The sequence below is a fragment of the Penicillium expansum genome (genome assembly GCF_000769745.1).
Source record: "Penicillium expansum strain MD-8 chromosome Unknown contig127, whole genome shotgun sequence".
NCBI lineage: Eukaryota > Fungi > Ascomycota > Eurotiomycetes > Eurotiales > Aspergillaceae > Penicillium > Penicillium expansum.
The window spans coordinates 193056-213908 of NW_015971384.1; the positions used below are offsets into that span (position 1 = coordinate 193056).

General features: G+C 47.5%; 6 protein-coding genes across 6 annotated transcripts; all 6 read left to right on the plus strand.

Annotated features, from left to right (window-relative positions):
• Window positions 1-232: 232 nt before the first annotated feature.
• Window positions 233-1092, plus strand: PEX2_039550 (uncharacterized protein; the record flags this gene model as incomplete). Its single annotated transcript, XM_016741230.1, has 2 exons — window positions 233-350; window positions 404-1092. The coding sequence occupies 2 exons, from the start codon at window positions 233-235 to the stop codon at window positions 1090-1092; spliced, it is 807 nt and encodes a 268-aa protein (XP_016596724.1).
• A 1162-nt stretch (window positions 1093-2254) lies between these two features.
• PEX2_039560 (uncharacterized protein) lies at window positions 2255-3858 on the plus strand (the record flags this gene model as incomplete). Its single annotated transcript, XM_016741231.1, has 3 exons — window positions 2255-2806; window positions 2865-3008; window positions 3058-3858. 3 exons carry the CDS (start codon window positions 2255-2257, stop codon window positions 3856-3858), a joined length of 1497 nt encoding a protein of 498 aa, XP_016596725.1.
• Window positions 3859-4848: 990 nt separating this feature from the next.
• Window positions 4849-5931, plus strand: PEX2_039570 (uncharacterized protein; the record flags this gene model as incomplete). Its single annotated transcript, XM_016741232.1, has 1 exon — window positions 4849-5931. The coding sequence occupies one exon, from the start codon at window positions 4849-4851 to the stop codon at window positions 5929-5931; it is 1083 nt and encodes a 360-aa protein (XP_016596726.1).
• A 1976-nt stretch (window positions 5932-7907) lies between these two features.
• On the plus strand, window positions 7908-9335 carry PEX2_039580 (uncharacterized protein; the record flags this gene model as incomplete). The annotated part of the gene is made up of 1 exon (XM_016741233.1): window positions 7908-9335. One exon carries the CDS (start codon window positions 7908-7910, stop codon window positions 9333-9335), a length of 1428 nt encoding a protein of 475 aa, XP_016596727.1.
• A 432-nt stretch (window positions 9336-9767) lies between these two features.
• Window positions 9768-12677, plus strand: PEX2_039590 (uncharacterized protein; the record flags this gene model as incomplete). The annotated part of the gene is made up of 6 exons (XM_016741234.1): window positions 9768-10011; window positions 10124-11052; window positions 11102-11845; window positions 11900-11966; window positions 12020-12169; window positions 12247-12677. The coding sequence occupies 6 exons, from the start codon at window positions 9768-9770 to the stop codon at window positions 12675-12677; spliced, it is 2565 nt and encodes an 854-aa protein (XP_016596728.1).
• Window positions 12678-13104: 427 nt separating this feature from the next.
• PEX2_039600 (ABC transporter, integral membrane type 1) lies at window positions 13105-18421 on the plus strand (the record flags this gene model as incomplete). Its single annotated transcript, XM_016741235.1, has 17 exons — window positions 13105-13124; window positions 13181-13295; window positions 13356-13740; window positions 13792-13890; window positions 13944-14144; window positions 14318-14506; window positions 14571-14804; window positions 14870-15675; window positions 15727-15889; window positions 15943-16290; window positions 16349-16472; window positions 16534-16605; window positions 16661-16711; window positions 16770-16834; window positions 16897-17512; window positions 17621-18100; window positions 18196-18421. The coding sequence occupies 17 exons, from the start codon at window positions 13105-13107 to the stop codon at window positions 18419-18421; spliced, it is 4194 nt and encodes a 1397-aa protein (XP_016596729.1).
• Between the last annotated feature and the right edge of the window lie 2432 nt (window positions 18422-20853).

The following is a 20853-nucleotide window of genomic DNA, read 5'->3' on the forward strand; positions in this document are numbered from 1 at the left end:
TAAACGTCATAGAGAGGGTCCACAGAACTCATCTTGCTTTTTCTCTTTTTTATGTCAATTTTGTTCTCGCACTCTGGATCCCTAGTCCAATCTACTATCAAAGATAAACATACCATCGACTGAGATTTTCAGCAAACAAAACGAGTTTCTGGCCGCTCATCTCCGATCTATAACCGTCTATCCAGCCCCAACCTTGCGAAGTTACCAACGCCGCGGTAGGTCTTGTACCACCATGGCCTTCGATCCGCTCCGCGGCTCATGCTCTTGTGGCCGAAACGAATACCAAATCAATATCCCGGATGATGTGACAGATCATGCCGAAGTATACTTCGACAGCAGCCGAGACAATCGTGGGTAAATCCAAGCCAAGCTTGTCGATCTCCCGGCTAATATCGAACCCTAGGTCGATTTCACGGCACGCCTCTTTCGGCGTGGTTACGAGTGCCTCTCAGCTGGTATCAGTCCCACACTCGGTCCTTCTTCCCAGATGAATCGCACTCTTCCATTCGCCGCATTCATTCGCCCCGCCATGCACCCCAAACCCAGCGTGTCTTCTGTGGCTACTGTGGTACACCCTTAACATTCTGGACAGAGGAGCCCCTCGAAGAATCTAACTTCATGTCTGTCACCATTGGTAGTCTGCTAGTGGATGACCAGCGCGCACTGGAAGATCTTAGATTACTTCCTCGGGACGTTGACGACGAAGATTCCCATGCCGGTATCTCAACCTTATCTGATCTAGCACCAGCCGAAGAAACTGCCTCATCTTCGGTCATTATTCCACCATCTAATGATTCTGCGGATATTTCAAGGAGTCTACAGCACGGCAGAACTGGGGGGATCCCTTGGTTTGAAGAGATGGTAGAAGGGAGCCGCTTAGGTCGTTTGATGCGTGCTCGGCGTGGTATGGGAGTCAGTGATGACCGATCGACTTCTATCCAGTGGGAATTTAGCGAATGGCATGATGATGGAACTGGTACAGGTGGGTTTCTTCAACAGGATTCGGACTCGGGCGGACACTTTAGGGGAAATAGGAAGCGGGTGAACCAGGCCGATGCTGAGATTGAGTCTCCACCGAAGCGAGCGGGGTGATATCTGCAGTCCCTACATATATATGGAAGCGTCTTGAGATTTCGACTTCTAATATAATAAAAAAGAGATCAATGTTAAAAGCCTTTTTGTTTTATCTTTGGATATTATGGATTACTATGAGAATTAGAGGATGAAGAGTAACAGAAGGACAACCCAATCCCTTATTAAACATAGAAAAGTCCCCTGCACTGTCTGCCTTTTTACCACCTTTGTATACATCTAAGACCTCTTAAAAAGACCATATAATATCCCTAATGTCGTTTGAGGCCAAATACATCGGCCCGGGAGATTATTAAATCTTCCATCATCAATGACAAACGCCTTCATGCACCTATTCTTGTACTGTTAGATGGAAATCTTGACATAACCGCCTAGATCAAATGAGTACATGTGTTGTGTATGTTGTATCCATCTCGCTTTCACCCACTGCACTAACTTCATGATGACTAGAGATAGTTGATCTCTAAATTCGACGCACTGCTGTAATTATTTGACATATAACACTACCCGGTACATATTATGGACTAGGCTTTTCACTATTTAGGGGATACCTAGTCGTAGTTTCTGTGCATGAAAGTCAAGGATAGGTCGCATACCTCGCCTTTGACCATATGCTTGGACCTGTATACCCAGTTCATGGGGTTGTCTGTGTGGAGACTTCTAGTTAACCCATGAGCCTACTCGTGCAGTAGTCGAGAATCCTGCTAGGATCTTTGGCATTCTGGTTAGGTACATTCCATGCGAGCGTTGGACATGACACCCCATGGTGATTTTAGTTTTTTGTATACCTCATAACTTTTGTTTAATGATCATATTAGATGTTATATGATGTACCTAGGTAGCTCTAAGGCACCCATGTTATAAGCAAGATCGACAGTGGAAAGTTTTGGTTCGCAAAGCATACCCGAAGCGGTCAAGCGCCGTCCAGACGACACGGGGCTGAGCAACATCTTCTTTACGACTTCCTTTTTTTTTTCTTTCTACCCGTGGACAATGTACAATACTTTGTCGAGTGCGGATCATGGTATACTGTGGTAAACCAAGCAAAGGGTGTGGCGAATGCAGGTCAAGGAAGATTCGGTGTGACCAAGCCCAACCGGCCTGTTCGCAATGCACCAGGGCCAAGCGGGACTGTCCCGGATATCGGGATCAACTGGAGTTAATGTTCCGCGATGAAAGCAAATCAGTAGTCCGAAAAGCAGTTGCGGCGTCGGCACATAAGAATAAACAAGCAGAGCGGTCGCATCGCACTGCAATCCCAGAAGGGAATCCTGTGCGGTCTGAGCTCAGTACCCCGGGAGTGGAGCAGGGTTTCCATTTCAACTCTGACCCACAGCGTGTCTATCTTATGCGACAGCTCGGGAATTACCCGTTGGAGGTCCAGCCCTCATACGAGCTCGAAGCCACCAAACATGAAGCAATATGTTATTTCCTGCGATCCAATGCTATCCCCAGCCTTTTCTGGAATGGTGAGATGATCTCCAATTTTTTGTTGCAGAATGGGGGCCCTGCGAGTCAGAGAGCTATGAAGGCAAGTGTGGTTGCCACTGCCACGGCTATGCTCTCGCGAGTAAGAGAGTTGCCATCGCTTAAAGATGTATCTTACCGGGAGTATGGATCCGCTTTGAGATTGCTTAATGCCGCTCTAGCCGACACAGAGGAGGCAAAAACAAATCAAACCCTAGGCGCTGTCATACTGCTTGCCATATACGAAGTATGTGATTTTACATTCTTGCCCCCTCAGATGGTTATCGCTGATGCTCTGTCTATAGGTGATTACATCAAGAGCCCCAGAGCATATTGACAGTTGGACCAACCATATCAAGGGGGCAACAGCCCTGCTCGATATACGGGGCACTGATCAATTTAAGACCGCCGCCGGTCTTCGCTTGTTTTTGTATCTTCGGTATCAGATTGTGAGTGCCGTCGATCGCTCCTTCAATCTCAAGCTAACCCCTTCAACAGACCATCAGTTGCCTACAACGAGACGCACGAGTGCCTGAGTCGCTACTCCAATGCTCAGAAATCGCGATGTATCTTGATCCATCAGAAGCTCACGGCAATCGACTAGTCATGATAATTGGCAAATTATCGAACCTTCGTGCAGACATCTGCGCCAAAACGTACAACAATGAGCGGGAAATCATATCAGCAGCGTTGGCTATCGAAGCCGATTTAATTGCCTGGCTAGCAGCTCTTTCTTCCGAATTCAACTACACCACCCACGTAAGCTCCCCCTTCGACTTGGCCATTCGAAAGCAATTCCGAGGCATATTGCCATACGACGATCAATACCACGTGTACCCCACCCCCTGGGTTTGCACTTCGTGGAACCAATACCGCAGCGCCCGAATCATCGTCAGCGAAATTATTCTCTCCCATGTCCGGCAAATATCCGACAATTCCTCTCCAGCCTCATTTTCTGAAGAGTTTCATGTCCAATGTAGGACACTGCGATTAACGATCCGGCGATTGGCCGTGGAGATCTGTCGCAGTGTTCCATTTCACTTCAACGTCCACCTGGTAAACAGGGAAGCTAATCTCCCACCGCCTGAAAGCTACATTGGGGGTCTAGTTCTCCTATGGCATCTGTTTATCGCTGGCGTTGTTGAGAGCCCCCAACATAGGTTGCGCCGCTGGGTGGTCAAGTGCCTGGAAATGATTGGAAGGACGATGGGTATCGACCTGGCACTGGCAGTGGCAGATATAGTCGCTGCTGATCCTGGAGTTTTACATTCTGTGACCGAGGAAGAAGACAGTCATTGAAGTCTCCAGTGCGCCCGATCTGACGAGGTGACATACAGTTCAATCGGCCCATAAGGGAGATACTTGCCTTGGGGTATATAGCGACTGATATAGTTTTTTTCTTTCTTTATTTTCTTTCTCTCTTATTTGTTACGCTGCACCAACGGCGTCAATACGTGCCTAACGATTTGTGTATTTCCTTTTGTGTGATAACCCGTGGTTTGGGATGAGGGCGCCTCGTGTTTTGATTTTTTTATTATGACTCACGAAGTGTCCAACAGACAACAAAAAGAAATATTCAAGGCTCTGTCATAGTCGATCATAGCTTCCAATAAAATTCCAGAAAAAACCAATAACAATGGGTCAGTTCATTCTGCGAAGTAGACTACGCTGCGCCCTGTGCTCCAGGATTGCCCTATGCGGGGCTGTGTTCGCTCCGCCACCAGTAGTAACAAAGGACCCTGTCTGTGGCTTCCCAACTCCCAGAAACTGCGCTGACATGATTGGTTAAATTCAAATGTAACTCTGAAGCCCAATGGCTTTACCTTACCTAGCTGTTGCCCGGGTCTCCCAAGGCGGGGGCTTATACACGAATGAGCAACATTGCCCCTCAATCCCTTGTCTGTCATTCACAATAGGGCTGCAGCAAATGAAATACATGTATGCCTTGTGATGCATGATAGAATTTTGTGCCCTACGCCTACTGTGGGGGCTGACTGTTAGATTGAACCTCGTGTCTTGACCATGTGTTTGGGGTGAATCCTTGTTGGTAAGAAGTGTGCCTTGGTCCATGCCTCCCTGCCCTATACTACCCATTCTTTGTATACTGGGTTTCACAGCCGAGCGCCTCATAGATGTCAGACGTAGATATAAAGAAGGTATTTTCCCGACTCAAATCCTTTGTCTGGAACATACCATTTAAAGATATCTGAGCAGCTTCTATGACCCCCAAATCTATTTGGCATATATTCCTCATCTGCACTTCATCTAAAACATAGACAACATCCAGCCATGGGCGCTCCCGAAAAGACATCCCTATGGCACTCTTTCTCATCCAACCATCGAAAAGAGCGCAAGGAGCGTAAAGCAGGGACAACCACCACAGCAAGAACCACAGTGATCACACCAGCACATTTTCCATCATGGTCCCGAAGCCGCACCAATAGCACCAATACATCAAATGTCCCAAGAAAGCAATCGGCAGACCTTCCACCGCCGTACGTGGAAGCAGCAGTCCCAACAATCACAACCAGCCCCCCCGAAGAGCCAGAATCGGATTCTCAGTACGCCTTCCTCGGTGAATTCCACACTATTTTTTTGGTAGACGATAGCTCCAGCATGAGGGGCGAACTTTGGGAAGAAGCCAAAGATGCCATCGCAGCGATCGCTCCAGTCTGCACAAAATATGACAGCGAGGGAATCGACATCTACTTCATCAATCACCGGCCAAAGTCCAACTCCGACTCCAAATACAGTTCCAACTACACCTACAACTACAACTACACCTCCAACCCTAGCCGACGCCCAAAGCTCGATGCCGGCGGATACCACAACATCAAAACCGCGCAACGAGTAAGCGAGATCTTCTCCTCCGTCAGACCCGCCGGGGGAACAGGAGTTGGCAGTCGACTATTTGATATCCTGAACCCGTATACCAAGCTGGTGGAAGCGAAAGAGGCAGAGAGGCGAGCGCAGATGGACGCACCTGGCCCGGGCTTTTTGGTTAAGCTGGTAGAGCCGGTCAAGTCGGTTAAGCCAATTAATATCATCACAATTACCGATGGGGTGTTTACGGATGATGCAGAGAGCATTATTATTAAGACTGCTCAGACACTGGATGGGCCTTCTTGTCGTGCTATTCCATGGCAGGTTGGAATTCAGTTCTTCCAGATTGGGAATGATGAGATGGCTCGGCAGTACTTGGAGGTTTTGGATACAGACCTCGGGAGTCGGTGCAATGATTTGCATCTACGAGATATTGTTGACACTGTTTCTTGGAGAAATCGGGCTGGAGAGCGCTTGGATGGGTATGGGATTTTGAAGACTGTGCTTGGGGCAGTTCATAAGAGGTTAGATAAAGATTGGGAGTGTTAGGCGTTTACAGGGTTTAGGCAGTTTTAGGCTTCGATGTTTGGATCTTAGGTCTTAGTTCTTAGTATTCCGTATTATTATATTCACTTTATTTACCTTCCAATCGCATATTTTGACCAACTCCAAAAATGACATATCAGACAGACACTCACAGACTTAATCTTAGGAACCGCCGGGGTGGAGAATTCTCGGACATATCCTTGTTAGCTCGGTTCTGTTTAATCTCCAGGACCAATAGGAACATCTAACGCTGTGATTCGCCATTAGAGCTTGGGGCCCTTGCAGCTTCCTGCGAACTGATGTTTTGGTTAATTTTTTTAGAATAATAGTACAGAGTATCATATCCCATACTCTATGTGAGTATATTCATGAAAGCACGATGTAATGTAAATCAGAATCTGATGGAAATAATCTACTTAATCTACTTAATCTACTTAATCTACTTATTCATTGTGCGTACCTTGCATCGAGATCGACGAACCACAATGACGGGGCAGCATCGGAGGATCGCAAGCCACACCGTGGTCTGAGGTGGGAATCGGAGATCACATTCTTTTCTTTCTCTTCCCTCTTCTTATACAGAGTACGCAATTCTCATATATGAAGTAGATCAGCTCGGATTATTGAACACTCCTAGCTCCACTCCTCATCACCCATTTTGTGATCGTCAAAAGTCATCCCCGCGCCGATCTCCTAAAAACCTCGAATTCGCCTCTTATCCCCCTTCTCTCTTGATTTTCCTCAAATCCAGCCTTCAGGGCTTCATCCGACCGGTTCTACTGTTTCAACCTCAATTTCATTCCCCCCCTGTTTCAACATCCCAGCCTGCAGCGCTAAGAGGCCTCTTAGCGCCGGACTCCCCAACGCAGGAACATTACCAACCCGAGTGGTCGGCGCTTCCTTCTTCCGCTCCTCATTGGCCAAGCCTGTCGCCCTGCACTGCACTGGGGAAATTGCACCACCGCGGTTCCTGAAGCATCAGCCTATTTGATTATATTTGGTTTGGGCTCTGTGTGTCCAGGCCATGGCATTGTGGTGATTATCTGCGGCGTTGCCCCGAACACACACACACCTGAAACGAACCGTTTATTCTTAGACCTGTCACTCGATTCTGAAACAGGTACAGCGTGCTTCCTACAGCGTGCTTCCATCCCCCGGCTATAATTATAGAACCGCCTTTGTGGAGTTGACTTTGTGTCTGTGAGCTCCGGCTTGTGGATTTTGTCATATAAGCTCGGGCTTCCGGCTCAAGTCCCTTTTTTGACCTCTATAGACCACTGTCCTTTTGTTGCCTTTCATTTGCGTGTTTACTATTGGGGTTCTGTCTTTTAGCCTTTTCTTTTGTTCCTATTTTGCATTGTGGTGCATGTTCATTCTCTGATTTATCCTTTTTATCTGTGCTATTACCTGCTTTGCTAGGCGATCTCTCTTTTACTGTTATTCTTCTTTCCGTCTTGTCCTGCGATGATATCAACTACCCTCATGACTTTCCTACTGTGAGTGCGCCAAGTGCAATTGATATCTCCATGCGCTGACCGCGATTCAGGATTACCAAACCGGAGGTCCGGTCGGTCAAGCTGCTCGGATCATGGGACAACTTCTCTAAGCAATATGTGATGGAAAGAGATACGCGAGTCGGACCCGGACACTGGAGAGGATGTCACACCTTTACGGATATGATAGGCGATGGACCAGACAAGACCCAATGGCGAACAGGAGGTCTGAAGATGGGCGGTACTTACTGGTATTATGTGAGGCTCAAGTTCACGCACATGAGATGAAAGAGCTAACGAGAAAAACAGTATTTGCTCGATAATGATATAGAATATTACAACGAGGCAGAACCAACGACTACCATGTGCCCGCTTCTTCCAGGGCAGCCCATGAATGTGTTGAATGTCCCTATCATTCTACCCGACAGTCGCGCGCATGGACGCTCGGCGAGTGGCAGCTCCCAAAGATCTGAACATCTTCGGACCATGCACCCCGAAGACAAATTTATGAACCCGCGGAAGCCGCCGCCCCAGCCCCAGCCTATACGTCTCCAGACATCTGCACCGGTCCGCCGCGAGCCGAGCCCTGGACACTCTTCGAGTAGATCCCCGATGACTGGAATTCATCGCAGTGCATCTCAGACGCACAGTGCCACCCGTAAGGGCCACAAGAAAGATTCACGTTCTATGTCTCCCCCGAGAGCCCGAGCCCTTCTGGCTGCTTTAAGGCAGCCTGCTGAGGCGGATAGAAAGTTCGAGCCAGTGCAACTAGTGAATGCCTCCAATATGGTACCACAGAACGAGCCTGTTGAGAATTCCCGCAATATCCCTGGAATCAAGGTCAACGCCGGAATCGCGATTCCATCCTCGAGCTCTCCTGACAAACTTGGTCTGTCCACCATTCAAAGTCGCCGCGCGATGAAGGCAATCGCTGGGGAAGTGGCGCCGGATCGCCTTCTCACAGTACAGACGCGCCCGCAGTTCCGTAAACCAATTCCTTCTCGCAGTGCAGCAAACGGAAACACCGCGGTATTTGACGATAATCGTGGAATCAGGGAAGCATTGCAAGATATCGGTAGCTCTGGTGATTTGTCGACGCCAACTGCTGCTTTTACCAAAGAAAAGAGGCTCCCTACACTCCCAAATACGCCATCTTCAGTCATGGATGAAGCAGTTCGCGCCATCGACGAAAGAGACAAGGCGATGGACAGCGAGATCCCACGCAGTTATTTCTCCAGCATGACAACAACAACAGTCGACTCCACGGACTCCCACTATGTGCCTGAATATAGTCGGTTTTCTGAATGGAGCACCGATACCGAAACCGACTATAACTCGCACGAATCGACAGTATCGGCTTCCGCATCCAACCACCACCAGGACGAATCCTCGGCCGAAAGATGGACAACACCAGACCTTTCGCAGTCTGGGGATGGTGCAACCAATACCGACCCAAACACCCCCCATCTCACTGTCTACTCCAAGCACTCGTCTCCGAACTCAGCATCCGGAGAACTTCCTCCCTGGAGCGTCGGTCTCCCTCAACTCACACTCTCCTTGTCCTCACCTGGTTTTGACTGTTCCGGGCTGGGCATCGAGAATATTGATGAAGTGGAAAGCAACCCCAAGCGCCACGCTGCCCTATTTAGCGCCCTTGAATCCATGGAGGCCCTTGCGATGTCGCGCAGTCCCAATGGCTCCCCAATCCTGCTTCCCCAAGTCTCCAGAGGCTCTGACACGGAGCAAGATCTCTCTCCCACAGAGCGGAAAGTGAGCGAGACTTCCCTCGAGCGCATCCGCTCCCGTCGCAGCAATACGTCGTTCCAGGGGAATGCTACCATGCAGGAGTTGATGGATGAGCTCAGTTATCTGAAGAATTTGATCCAGGCTGACATGGATGGGGCTCCATTTTGATGCGAGACTCCCTCAGAGACTTTCTGTCTCCCATTCCCATTCTCATGTTATTATTATCATATTGCTGGCGCTGGTCGTCGGCACTGGAGTTTTTGTACTCCGCACATGTATCATTTAGCTCTTAATAGAGATAAAATCATATGAAAGGAAATATCTCAAAGAGAAAAACTGTCTTCCACTGTATAAATTCAACCAACCGAGTAGATAGAAGCGAATCGATGTAAACTCTAGAGTGACGTTGGTGAATCCCATACCAACAGATCGGACCCAACACCAAAACACACGCGCCAAGAATCCCTCTGTATCCACCACCCGCGATCAACAGCTTCGGCCAAAAAAGAACAGCGCCACACCTCAGTTCTTGAACCTTTGATGTTCTCAAACTAAGAATGGGCCGAATCTGCTATTCGCCTTGAGAAAGAAACACCCACAATGGCAGTCGATGGCCCCCAATTAACCCCTGTTGGGGAGAAGTCCCTACCGGCAAAATGCAAGGCGCAGGCCGTGGCGTACTGTCCCACGATGGACCTGATAGCGCTAGCGACCGAGGACGAGGAACTGCGCGTATTCCGACTTAATGGACAGCGAGTGTTCGGGGGTTCTTTTGGTGGAGATCCGTACCTAGGCGAAGATGAAGAGGATGGCGAGATTAGAGGGATGGCGTGGAAGGGGAATGGTGAGTTTGAATTTCCTTGTCGCTGGTTTTTGAGATATCTTTTTTCTATGATCAGATATCATTAGAATTTTTTGTTGATTTAGCGCGCGATTATTAACTGATGCTAAACCAGGTCGCCTCCTCGCTGTCGCGTGTGGAGATGGCTCGCTCCGCATCATCAGTTCGTACACTGGGAAGACAGTGCATCACTACCAGACCTATCAACAGAAAGAGGAGCACTCCAATCCCACTGAGAACCCGGCACCCAAGGCAACGTGCATTGGGTGGGGTGTTAATTTCACCGATAGCAAAGCTGCACAGCGGCATTTGCATGAATCAGCGGGCCAGGTCTCCATCGACGACCTTTTAGCCCCGGGAGTGTATCCCTCCAAAGCAGCCATCGTGCTCAAAGCAGATTTACCCAGGGAGCTTGCCTTGTTGGACATTGAGAGCTCACTACCAAAGCTGAGCACCCTGCCTGCAACAGGGGGTGATGACGATGTTTTTAGCTCGCGGGCGTCACTAGACGCCATCTTCCATTCTTCAAAGGATACCAACGACTCGGTTGATGTGCTCTCAGTCGGGTTCGACGATGGAACTGTCCACCTACGCATCTTTGATTGTTTTGAGATCGGCTCTTTCCCTGTGGGAAGCTCCCCCGGTATCTCCGACTCGTGCCGTATCTTGCGACATGCTTCACACCCCTTGAGCTCTACACATTCTCTGCTAGCATCGCCGATTAAGGGAGATAGCCGAGGTCCGCTTGAGCTTGTTACGATGGATCTTCGCTTTATCACGAAGTCTGGGAGATATCTGTCTCTTCTTGCGTCGAAGACTACCCAGCTTCAGAATTTGCTGCGCTATATTGGCCAGGTGCAGCGGCAGATTGAACTTGAGTGGAAAAATGCCCAGGAACTTCCTGCGCGGTTCCTGCGCAGTGTCAATGAGGACTTGCAGGAAAAATGCCAGTGTGATTTTATTACTGCTATCTATCACCTGGTGGTTACTGGCCATTGCTTTGAGCCTATGAAAGAGTTCCTCACGGATATTGTTGGCGAAAGAGTATGTGAGCCTTGCGATCTGGGAGATGGTGTACTAATGAACGACATAGGGCCACAAGAGATGGGATAAGGCTGTCTCGGGCGGCTACGAGAATATCAGGCGACTGACACACGAATGTCTCCTCCCAGCCTTAGAGCGCAGCCAAGTACTCCTCAGTCGATTGGTTGGATTGTCTAAATTCCACAAGCTAAGCGATGTCCTTGGGCTGGATACAACCAAACTCAATGCTATTGTAGAGACACTTGATTGCCTCCATCTTCTTGGGCATCGTGTTCTCACGCATGCCAACGAGGAACTGGGCCAATTTGCTGCTTTCTCTAGATGGCTTCGCCAAGAAATCCATGTTCTTAACAGCGAGCCCTTGTCGCAGACACTCGAAGAGCTGCAGGAGAAGAGAGACTTGTTCGATGTCCCTCCTACTGTGAAGTATATTAAAGGCGCCTTGACCAAAAGTGCTCTGCGGAACTTTATTCGCCAACTCCCTATGATCGGAGTTGTCCAGCCCCCTGCCCCTCCCAGTGATAAGTGGCTTCCAGGTGGTCACGACCGCTCGTTCTTCGACACTTTCAAGTCACTTCTTCAGCAGCAACGCGAGTCCCGGGACAAGGGTGGTGATGGTACATCTGTCGATACGCCTAAGCTTAATGACTTGACGAGGCGTCTAGGCATCCAGTTTGAGAAGGTGTTTGGAGAGATTGCCTTGACCCAACGCAGGGGAATTCTCCACCGCTCGCCTTTGACGCTTCACTCCGATTGCGACCAAGAGGTTACCGATCTAACTTTCTGCTATGAGGTAGTCTGAGACTGTTGACTTTCGTCTTGTTTCAAATGCTAACTTGCGCCACAGGATTCCGAGCAAGGCCAGCCTTGCTCGATATACGTCGCTACCCGATCTGCTACATCAAAACATCAAGGTTCGTGATACAATCACTCATCAAATTCCAGTTGCTGATACCCTCGCAACTAGTATATCTCTACCGCGTCGTTCTCAACTCAGTCGGCGGCGTCAGCTCAACAAGAAGTACATCTCTCGCAACCCTCGACCTCCAAAACGGCGAAGTCCGCCAACTCCAATTCGTCAATGACGACACCCTCATGGTTCTCTGGCGCGACGGCAGTAAGTCACTCACACATCGACTTATCATGTTCCTTTTCTCTGTTTTATATGCACAATCTAACGATTAATCCAAACAGAAGGATCCTCCCATCTCCTCAACTTCCCCTTCCAGCCCCCCTCAACACAATCTCAAAATGAGACCACCGACCCGTCACCTTTGCTCCTTGACTACATTGAGTGTAACAGCACGCAATCCGCTCCTAAGCCTACTATATCCGCCACAACACTAGATCTCTCGCCTGAATCCCCTCATGCGAGTGTCCTTATACATCTCTTTCCTCTACATGGCCCCAAAGCGCGGCCTGTGCATGTCGATGTTAATGGACGGAAGGGACGGCGCGCTATTTGTGTTTTGTATGGGGATGCTATGCGGTATGAGGTTTTGGACTTGGATGCTGCGATGGGAGATGATGACGAAGAAGATGAGGATTATCAAGAAGGGGATGAAGAGGAAGATGATGACGAGGAGGAAAATTTCGATAGTGACGAAGAGAATAATGAGAACTAGGAGCATATCATTACATGGGAACTTGCGTCATGCACAAGATGGATCGATGCTACATCAACTGATCTGATTTCTTGATTTCTTGATTTTCTTTGTCAGATGAGATATTTTCCGTGCCCGACGGGCAATTTGGGCGAAACAAAAGGCGTCTTCGCTCTCCTCATATGCATCATACCTACCTAGGTACATTCATTACAAGATTACTATAGATAGAATAAAAAACTCGATAAGAAATTACCGAGATACTCCGTAGCTCCGTACTGCACGGAAGATAACGGTGACAAACATACCTTTTTTTCGCGCGTGATCAATATCATGCATGCATTAAAAGCTTGTCATAGTTTATTTCTCTTTCCCTCCATTTTACTTCTATTTGAAAACTAACACACTGAAGTGAAAATGAATCAAACTTCCTTTAGTCTCTGTGCCGATGACTCCTTTGGGCCGACTGTAGGTAATCCCTCATGCAGGGGAGGATTTGACTTTACTTTGCTGTTTGAGGACAGTATATTTTCGATTGCACCATCTGCTTTATTCCTATTGGTTGCACCAGTTAGAGTCATTCAGCTTTACAAGAAAAATGACAAGATACGATGGCCCTCACTGCAGGCCGTCAAAATGGTATGGTTGATCTCTTTCAATGTTTTGACATTAAAAGTACTCCAAACTGAACAATTATAGGCGACCATAACGGTGACTTGCCTCCTGAAACTGACCGTCCTCGCATTATGGGCCCTTCACGCCGAAATTAGATCAAGAGCTACGATAGCAGCTGCGGCTTTGGATCTGGCTTCAGCAATTATGACAGGATTGCTTTCCCCGGTCGAGCATGTAAAGTCATCGAGGCCTTCGCCGTTAATCAATCTTTTCCTCTTCTTTACGACGCTTCTTGATGGTGCTAGGGCAAGGACGAATTGGCTTATCGCACAACGGGATTTCGTTTCGATTCCTTCGATTTTCATCGCCTCCCTTGCTGTGAAGATTTTCCTTCTGGTACTCGAGTCGATACCTAAAAGTCGGTTCTTGTTACCGCCGAATGAAAAGCGGACACCGGAAGTGACTAGTGGTATCTTTGGGCTGAGCCTCTTCGCCTGGCTAAATCCACTAATTGTGTTAGGGAATAGCGAGAACATATCTCTCCAACAGCTATTTCCTGTCGACGAAAAGATTGCCTCGGCCAGGATCGACGCGAGACTACAGGCAGCATGGGAATCAAGTGAGTCCGCTGAGCAGATATTTCCAAGGTGACTAGAAACTTATCTTTAGCAGGTTCAAAGAAAAAGTCCTACTCTCTTGCTCTAGCAATGGCACGAGCTCTCTGGCTTCCCCTGAGCGTGACGATGATTCCACGTTTCTTTCTTGTTGGCTTCTCGTTGGCACAGCCATTCTTGATCGAAAGAGCCGTCAATTTTGTCGAGAACAAGGAGGACACTAATAATTCCGTTGGGTATGGTCTGATTGGAGCGTATGGTATGACCTACATTGGCATTGCTGCAAGTTCATCGTCCCAATATTACTACAATCAAAAAGTAGTTTACTAACCTCGCTCAAGATTTCGACTGCATGGTACCAATACCTGACAGCAAGGGCCGTCACGATGATTCGAGCTGGTCTCATTAGCATAACGTTTAGATCAATGCTAGATATTATGGACACCAGCATTGAGAAATCGTCGGCTCTCACGCTTATGGGCACAGACGTGGAACGAATTGTTGCAACTCTTAAACACGTCATCGGTATTGCTCCTGATTTCATACAAGTGGTGCTTGCAGTCTGGATCCTGGAGACTCGACTCGGTCCAATCTGTGTTGCTCCCATGATAATGGCGCTCAGTAAGTGGGACCTGCGTTCCTTCATGACTCATACGAAGATGGCTGATATTATCTGAACCATTAGTCTCAGCCATTGCATCAGCCCAGGTTGCTAAGGTGATCAGACCACGACAACGAGAATGGATGCAGGCAATACAAAAACGAGTTGGGGCCACAACCCAAGTCTTAGGGTCCATCAAGAGTATGAAAATGCTCGGACTCGCTGCTAAGATGACAGATATTGTGCAAGATCTGAGGGTCACAGAATTGCAGAAGTCTAAGAAATTTAGGAAGGTCCAAATCACTAACATAATTCTCGGTAAGCATGAGAATTGCTCTTCTCTTCCTGCATGTTGTGTACGTGGATTTGATTTGTTGCTTTAGGGAACGCACCCGGTTTATTGTCTCCTGTAGTCACCTTTATTGGCTATGCTATAATTGTCAAGCTTTCCAATGGCGACCCACCAAGCACAGCAACAATCTTTTCGTCCTTGTCATTGCTGTCAATCCTGATTAACCCAGTAAGCGAGATAACGGCCGCCTTACCCAATTTGACTGCAGCATTGGATTGCTTCAGCCGCATCCAAGAATACATCATGTCCGACAGGCGTATTGATTATCGGACCATAAAATCGAGGAATTACAGCCAGACTCTCTTCATTCGCAACAACCCTCATACGGTGGATAGTGCAGGTGTTGATGACAACAGCGAATTCCCAAACTCTGAGGACCGCTCCGAGAAAGTGTTGGCCTCCCAAGATCCTACAATGCCTGAAATGCCCGATTTGGCAATTCTCGTAGACCATGCTGATGCTGGTTGGTCGGAAGATGTCGTTGTCTTGCATGATTTGTCAGTAAAAATTAGGCCGTCTACACTGACCATGATTGTTGGCGATGTTGGGTGTGGAAAATCTGCCCTTTTAAAGCTCTTACTCGGCGAAATCGTTCTGATCAAAGGATCTGTCACCCTGACTACAGATGAAATCGCGTATTGCAACCAGACGCCCTTTCTCACCAACCAAAGTATTCGGGAAAATATCATTGGCGCTTTAGAATACGACGATGATTGGTACCAAAGATGCATAGATGCATGTGCACTCAATGTGGATCTAAAGGATCTTGCAAGTGGCGACAATACCATGATCGGAAGTAAAGGCATCGCATTGAGCGGTGGGCAGAAACAGCGCTTGGTATGTTGGAGCAGCCTTGAATCTGCAATCCCATGCTGACACCTAGACCAGGCATTGGCCAGAGCTGCCTATGCACGAAAGAAGATTGTCTTGTTAGACGATGTGTTGAGTGGATTGGATGCTCAAACTGAGCACCAATGTTTCGATCGCCTTCTTGGTCGAGATGGGCTATTTCGGCGTTCAATGGCAACCATAGTCCTTGTCACACATGCTGGTGAGTTGAAATACTGCTTGTAATGCCCAAGACGGCTAACATTCTTTCCGTAGTGAAATGGTTGCCATACTCAGATCAAGTCATTGCAATGAGTCCTGAGGGGGGAATAATCCAAGCGGGCTCATATGAAACATTTGCTACAGGGCCTGGAGATATCCAGACTCTTAGTTTGCAAAAAGGTCGTCAAGTAGCACCGATATCATGGACAGACCAAGATTCAGAGAAGAATGAATCTGTGAATGTCTCAAATGATTGCGAGTCAGACAATGCCACAAATGGAGAGAATCGAGGGAAGAGAGACTTCTCAAATTTGAGTTTCTATATCTCGTCGATGGGCAAGATGAGTTTCTTCGTTTTTGTGTCTCTGGTCGGGGCTGAGGTGGTCCTCACAGCCATGCAACGTCAGTATTGCCAATGCATACATAAGATTACCATCAACATAGCTGACTAAAACATTAGCCCTATGGCTCAAATGGTGGATAGAGGCTTCCCAAGAAGATCCTAATTTGCAATTTGGCATGTGGATCGGTGTATATGCACTTTTTGGAGTTCTAGGGCTCTTTTTCTTGGGCTTGAGTGGAGGGTTAGTGTGGATGAGAAACCCTATATGCCATATAAATGGGGCGGTACTTACTATGAATCAGAGTTCTTCTGATATTTATCATCCCGAGGTCTTCCAAAAACTTGCACTACAGCCTATTACGCGCTACCATGCAGTGAGTCACTTCAGCCCTTGTATATTCGCTCGCAGATTTGACTCACAATCTCCAGGGCACCTTTGAATTTCTTCACTCTGATGGACACAGGAGCAATCATTAACCGGTTTGTTCAAAGGTTCACAATAAGGAGAAAAAAGAGCAAGATGCTAACAATGAAGCAGTTTCAGTCAGGACATGACACTAGTGGACATGTCGTTACCCATGGGCCTTCTCCTTGCTATCGAACGTGAGTATCGACTCGATCTCCACCGTCCAATTTAATTAGTACCTTGGCACTAAATCGGACAGATTTTGGCAATTCGCTCGCGGAAGCAGTTCTCACCTGCGTCGCATCAGGATACATGGCGATTTCGCTACCTTTCCTCGCAGTGGCTCTTTACTTTCTGCAGAATACTTACTTGAGAACATCACGTCAAATACGTCTGCTAGACCTTGAGGCTAAGAGTCCTCTCTATACGCACTTCACTGAATCACTACTGGGATTACATACAATCCGAGCCTTTGCATGGTCGCAAACTTTGGTTTCCCGAAACACAATCCACATTGATACCTCCCAGCGGCCATTCTATCTTCTCTTGTGCCTGCAGCGGTGGTTGGGTCTTGTTCTTGATCTAATCGTTGCGGCTTTAGCTACCATTCTTATTTCTCTGGCGGTTACACTGAGACAAAGCATGAATACAGGTTTGCTTGGAGTGGCGATGGTCAGTATTGTGAGCTTCGGACAAACCCTCTCGTACTTCATTACCTATTGGACGATGTTGGAGACTTCCATGGGCGCTATCTCCAGAACCAAGCAGTACATGATAGAGACGCCATCGGAGGAGGAACAGGAGGTTCAAGACCCTCCGCCAGATTGGCCATTGGAGTCGAGCATTGAACTTCGTGAGGTGTCAGCTTCATACAAGTAAGTTCAGTCGTAATTTCCAACCTCCACCCCCACCCCCAGCGCCAGCGCTAGCACCCGATCCTCCATCGAATGCTGTCAATCGCTGACTACAGATCATGTTTTCAGAAACACGGATCGGGAGGTCCTAAGCGGTATTAACCTGTTGATTCCAGCGGGACAGCGATTGGCAATCTGTGGCCGGAGTGGATCCGGTAAATCCACTTTAATTTCCCTTATTCTCCGCTTAATGGACCCTGACAAGGGCTCTATTTTGATTGGAAATAAAGATATCTCCTGCTATAGTCGAGAGGGCATTCGAAGCCGTCTTGTGACCATACCACAAGAGCCTTGGTTTCTTCCTGGGGGATGTGGGACTGTGCGTAATAATCTCGATCCACTCGACGAAACGGCTGATGAAAAGCATATCTATGATGTACTTGAGAAAGTTGGTCTTGAGCAACAAGTTAAGGCTATGGGTGGGCTGGATGCAGAAATGGATCAGGAGGGAGGTACCTTGTCATCAGGCCAGAAGCAGCTGTTCTGCCTGGCGCGCGCGATGTTGATGCGACGAAGCAAGCTACTCATTCTGGATGAGGCAACAAGCAGGTACGTTTTTTTTTACATTCCTTGCCTTCAGGGGGCCACCAAGATCAATCCAGTTGGAGTACAATCATCTCTAATCACCTTCCAATAAAATTCAGTGTTGACCACAAGACGGAATCACGGATTCTCTCGCTGCTGCGCACTGAGTTCCATGGGTGGACAATTGTGTATGTTGCGCATCGGCTGAAACTCATCCAGGATTTTGATAGAGTGGCGGTGATGGATCGAGGTATTGTTGTTGAATTTGACACACCATCAACACTTCTGGCGGATCCCACTTCCACGCTGTCATGCTTATATGAGAAGGATGGGCATCATTCTTAGAGACTGAACTTTTCTCTCTTTCTCTTTACAATTTTGTAGAAGATGTTGAAGTGGGAAGACTCGGCGAGCCCAGGCCATTCGCCCCTATTCTATTACTCTAGCGACATCATCTAGAGAAAACAACCCTCCAATACAACCACCATCACTGTACTGTCAGATAGTGCCAACATACGGATGATGTCGCAGCCTAATTCGGGATGAGTGAACTTTGCTTGTCCTATGATTGCATCAATGAAGGCAGGGTTCAGTTTCTGCAAGACAAATATTTTTGCTTCGTTCGTACTATAGGTGTAAGGGAAGACTTTCATCAGAAACAAAGCCCAATTCTTTGAGACAGAGATTGCCCTACCTCTATACCCAAAGCAGAAATGGGTTGCATTCTATATCTGAAAAACTTTTAACATCTCCGCAAAATTTGATATCCAGTTTTCCTGGCAGTCATCATCTAAAGAAACCAGCTTTTCATCCCTCCTAGTAGCCAACCATTCATCTGTCGTAGCAGCATTCCACAAAGAAAACCTGCTCGGCAAGGGGAACTGAAGTTCACCTGCAGTTAGCAAAGACCACACTGCATTAATATCCTCAGTACTTCCATCTCTTATACTGGAGCTGCTTGCTTTCCCACAAACCTTGTACAAGGCTATATTAAATTGTTTGATTTCCTCAATACCAACCCAAACAAACGAAGCCAAGTCAGCTTCCGTATACTTGGCAAGAATGTTCGGATAATAGAACATGCCTAGCCTTCGACAACTTTGGACAAGAGCCTTGAGTAATCCCAAATCAGCCGGGGGAAGAGGGAGTTTCAAGTCGAAATCGACAGCAGCCCGGCCGTTGATAAGAAAAGAGAAGATGATATGTAATAGGATAGCCTGGTACATTGCTATTGGCCAGACACAGGTACTGCAAGCTTCAGGTGCTTCCGAGGCATCCCATTTTTCCTACCAATTGAGTCTTAGTAAAGTTGACAGATTGTAGGGAAATATTATTAGTAGCGCGAACCGTTTGATCTCGAAGAGCCAAGTCAAGTTTACTGTGGAGTTCCACTGCTGCTGACTGCGCAGATTGTTCCTTAGTAGCCCACAGGCCTATGACAACCATTGATTGAACCAGAAAGGGCGTTTCATGGCGAATGTCGAATGTCCCTTTGTGGATGAATGGCCAAGAGGGGTGAAAAACCTCAAAGTAAAGACGGATGTAGTGCTCGGTCTTCTCTGTCTTCTGTAACCGTGGCTGATCATGCTTCACACTCGATACACGATGTGTTACGGATCTAGAAGATTGATTTTCTATCGTACCAGTAGAGTCGTTGAAAGAGCACTGAACCTTGCGACGTAGACATTCATCACATGGCACACCTCCTTCGCACCGAGATTTCCCTGCATGGCAGCTCTCACAAGCTCGCTGTGCACGCTTGAGAGGTTCAATTATTCCATGACGCTGACGGACATGGCGTCGAAGTGTGTCACTGATTTGAAGATGAATTAGAGCGAGTGTTTGCTGAAAGGAGTATGTGAAGAGGCTATGGAGATACCTTCGTCCAAATTCTCGAGCACAATTGGAACATATAAAAGCCTCCTGCTGAAAGTGTTTCCCTTCGTGGCGGTGTAGGTGCTCTTTGCGCCGATAGCTGGCGTTGCATCCAGGAAAGTAACACCTGAAGGTGTGGGAACTGAGCGCAGCTGGAGATTGCGGGAGATATAATTCATTGCCTAGGCTTTCCATAGTGTACTCAACAACTGGACGTGGATGAGTTGATGAAAATGCTGGATATCATTCCGGGGGCGCCGGCGGACACTATTGGCCATTTGGGTCCACTCGACGGGTTATAGCGGCATGCTGGTTAAAAAAAAAGTACAGGTAATTAGGTACGTGTATGGATATCTAGATCTCTAGGGATATTAATACTTAGGTAAATAATCCATCCATCTATCGTAATAGTCTAAATATCGTGATGAATATCAAGAGGTCATTTTATAGAAATTTTCTATGCTGTTTGTGGCTACCCATCAGTAAATATTACTACAACAATACAACACTACGTACTCCGTACTCCGTAGGGGGAAAAGACATCTTAAAAGAATATAGAGATATTCTCAATATAAAGTTTTCAATATTACCTTAGGTCAATAGATCAGAATATATAACGTAGAATAAATAGCATATGAAAAATAAAAATAAAAATGCGCTCCGATATGCCCCTATACCCCCACCATACATCGGCCTTCCTATTGATGTTAGGCTACTGAGTATAGAAATCATCTATCTTATAGTATGTGCTGATTGTGTGTTCTGTCTTCTAGAGAAGGAGAGCTTTTCTATCTGGTAGTTATGTGATAGTTCGGCCCAATATTAGTCGGCCCGTCGGCCAAAAGTCTTTCCGTCGGAGTAAAGTGTTTCATGAGTCACATGACTGTTCATTCAACACTCCC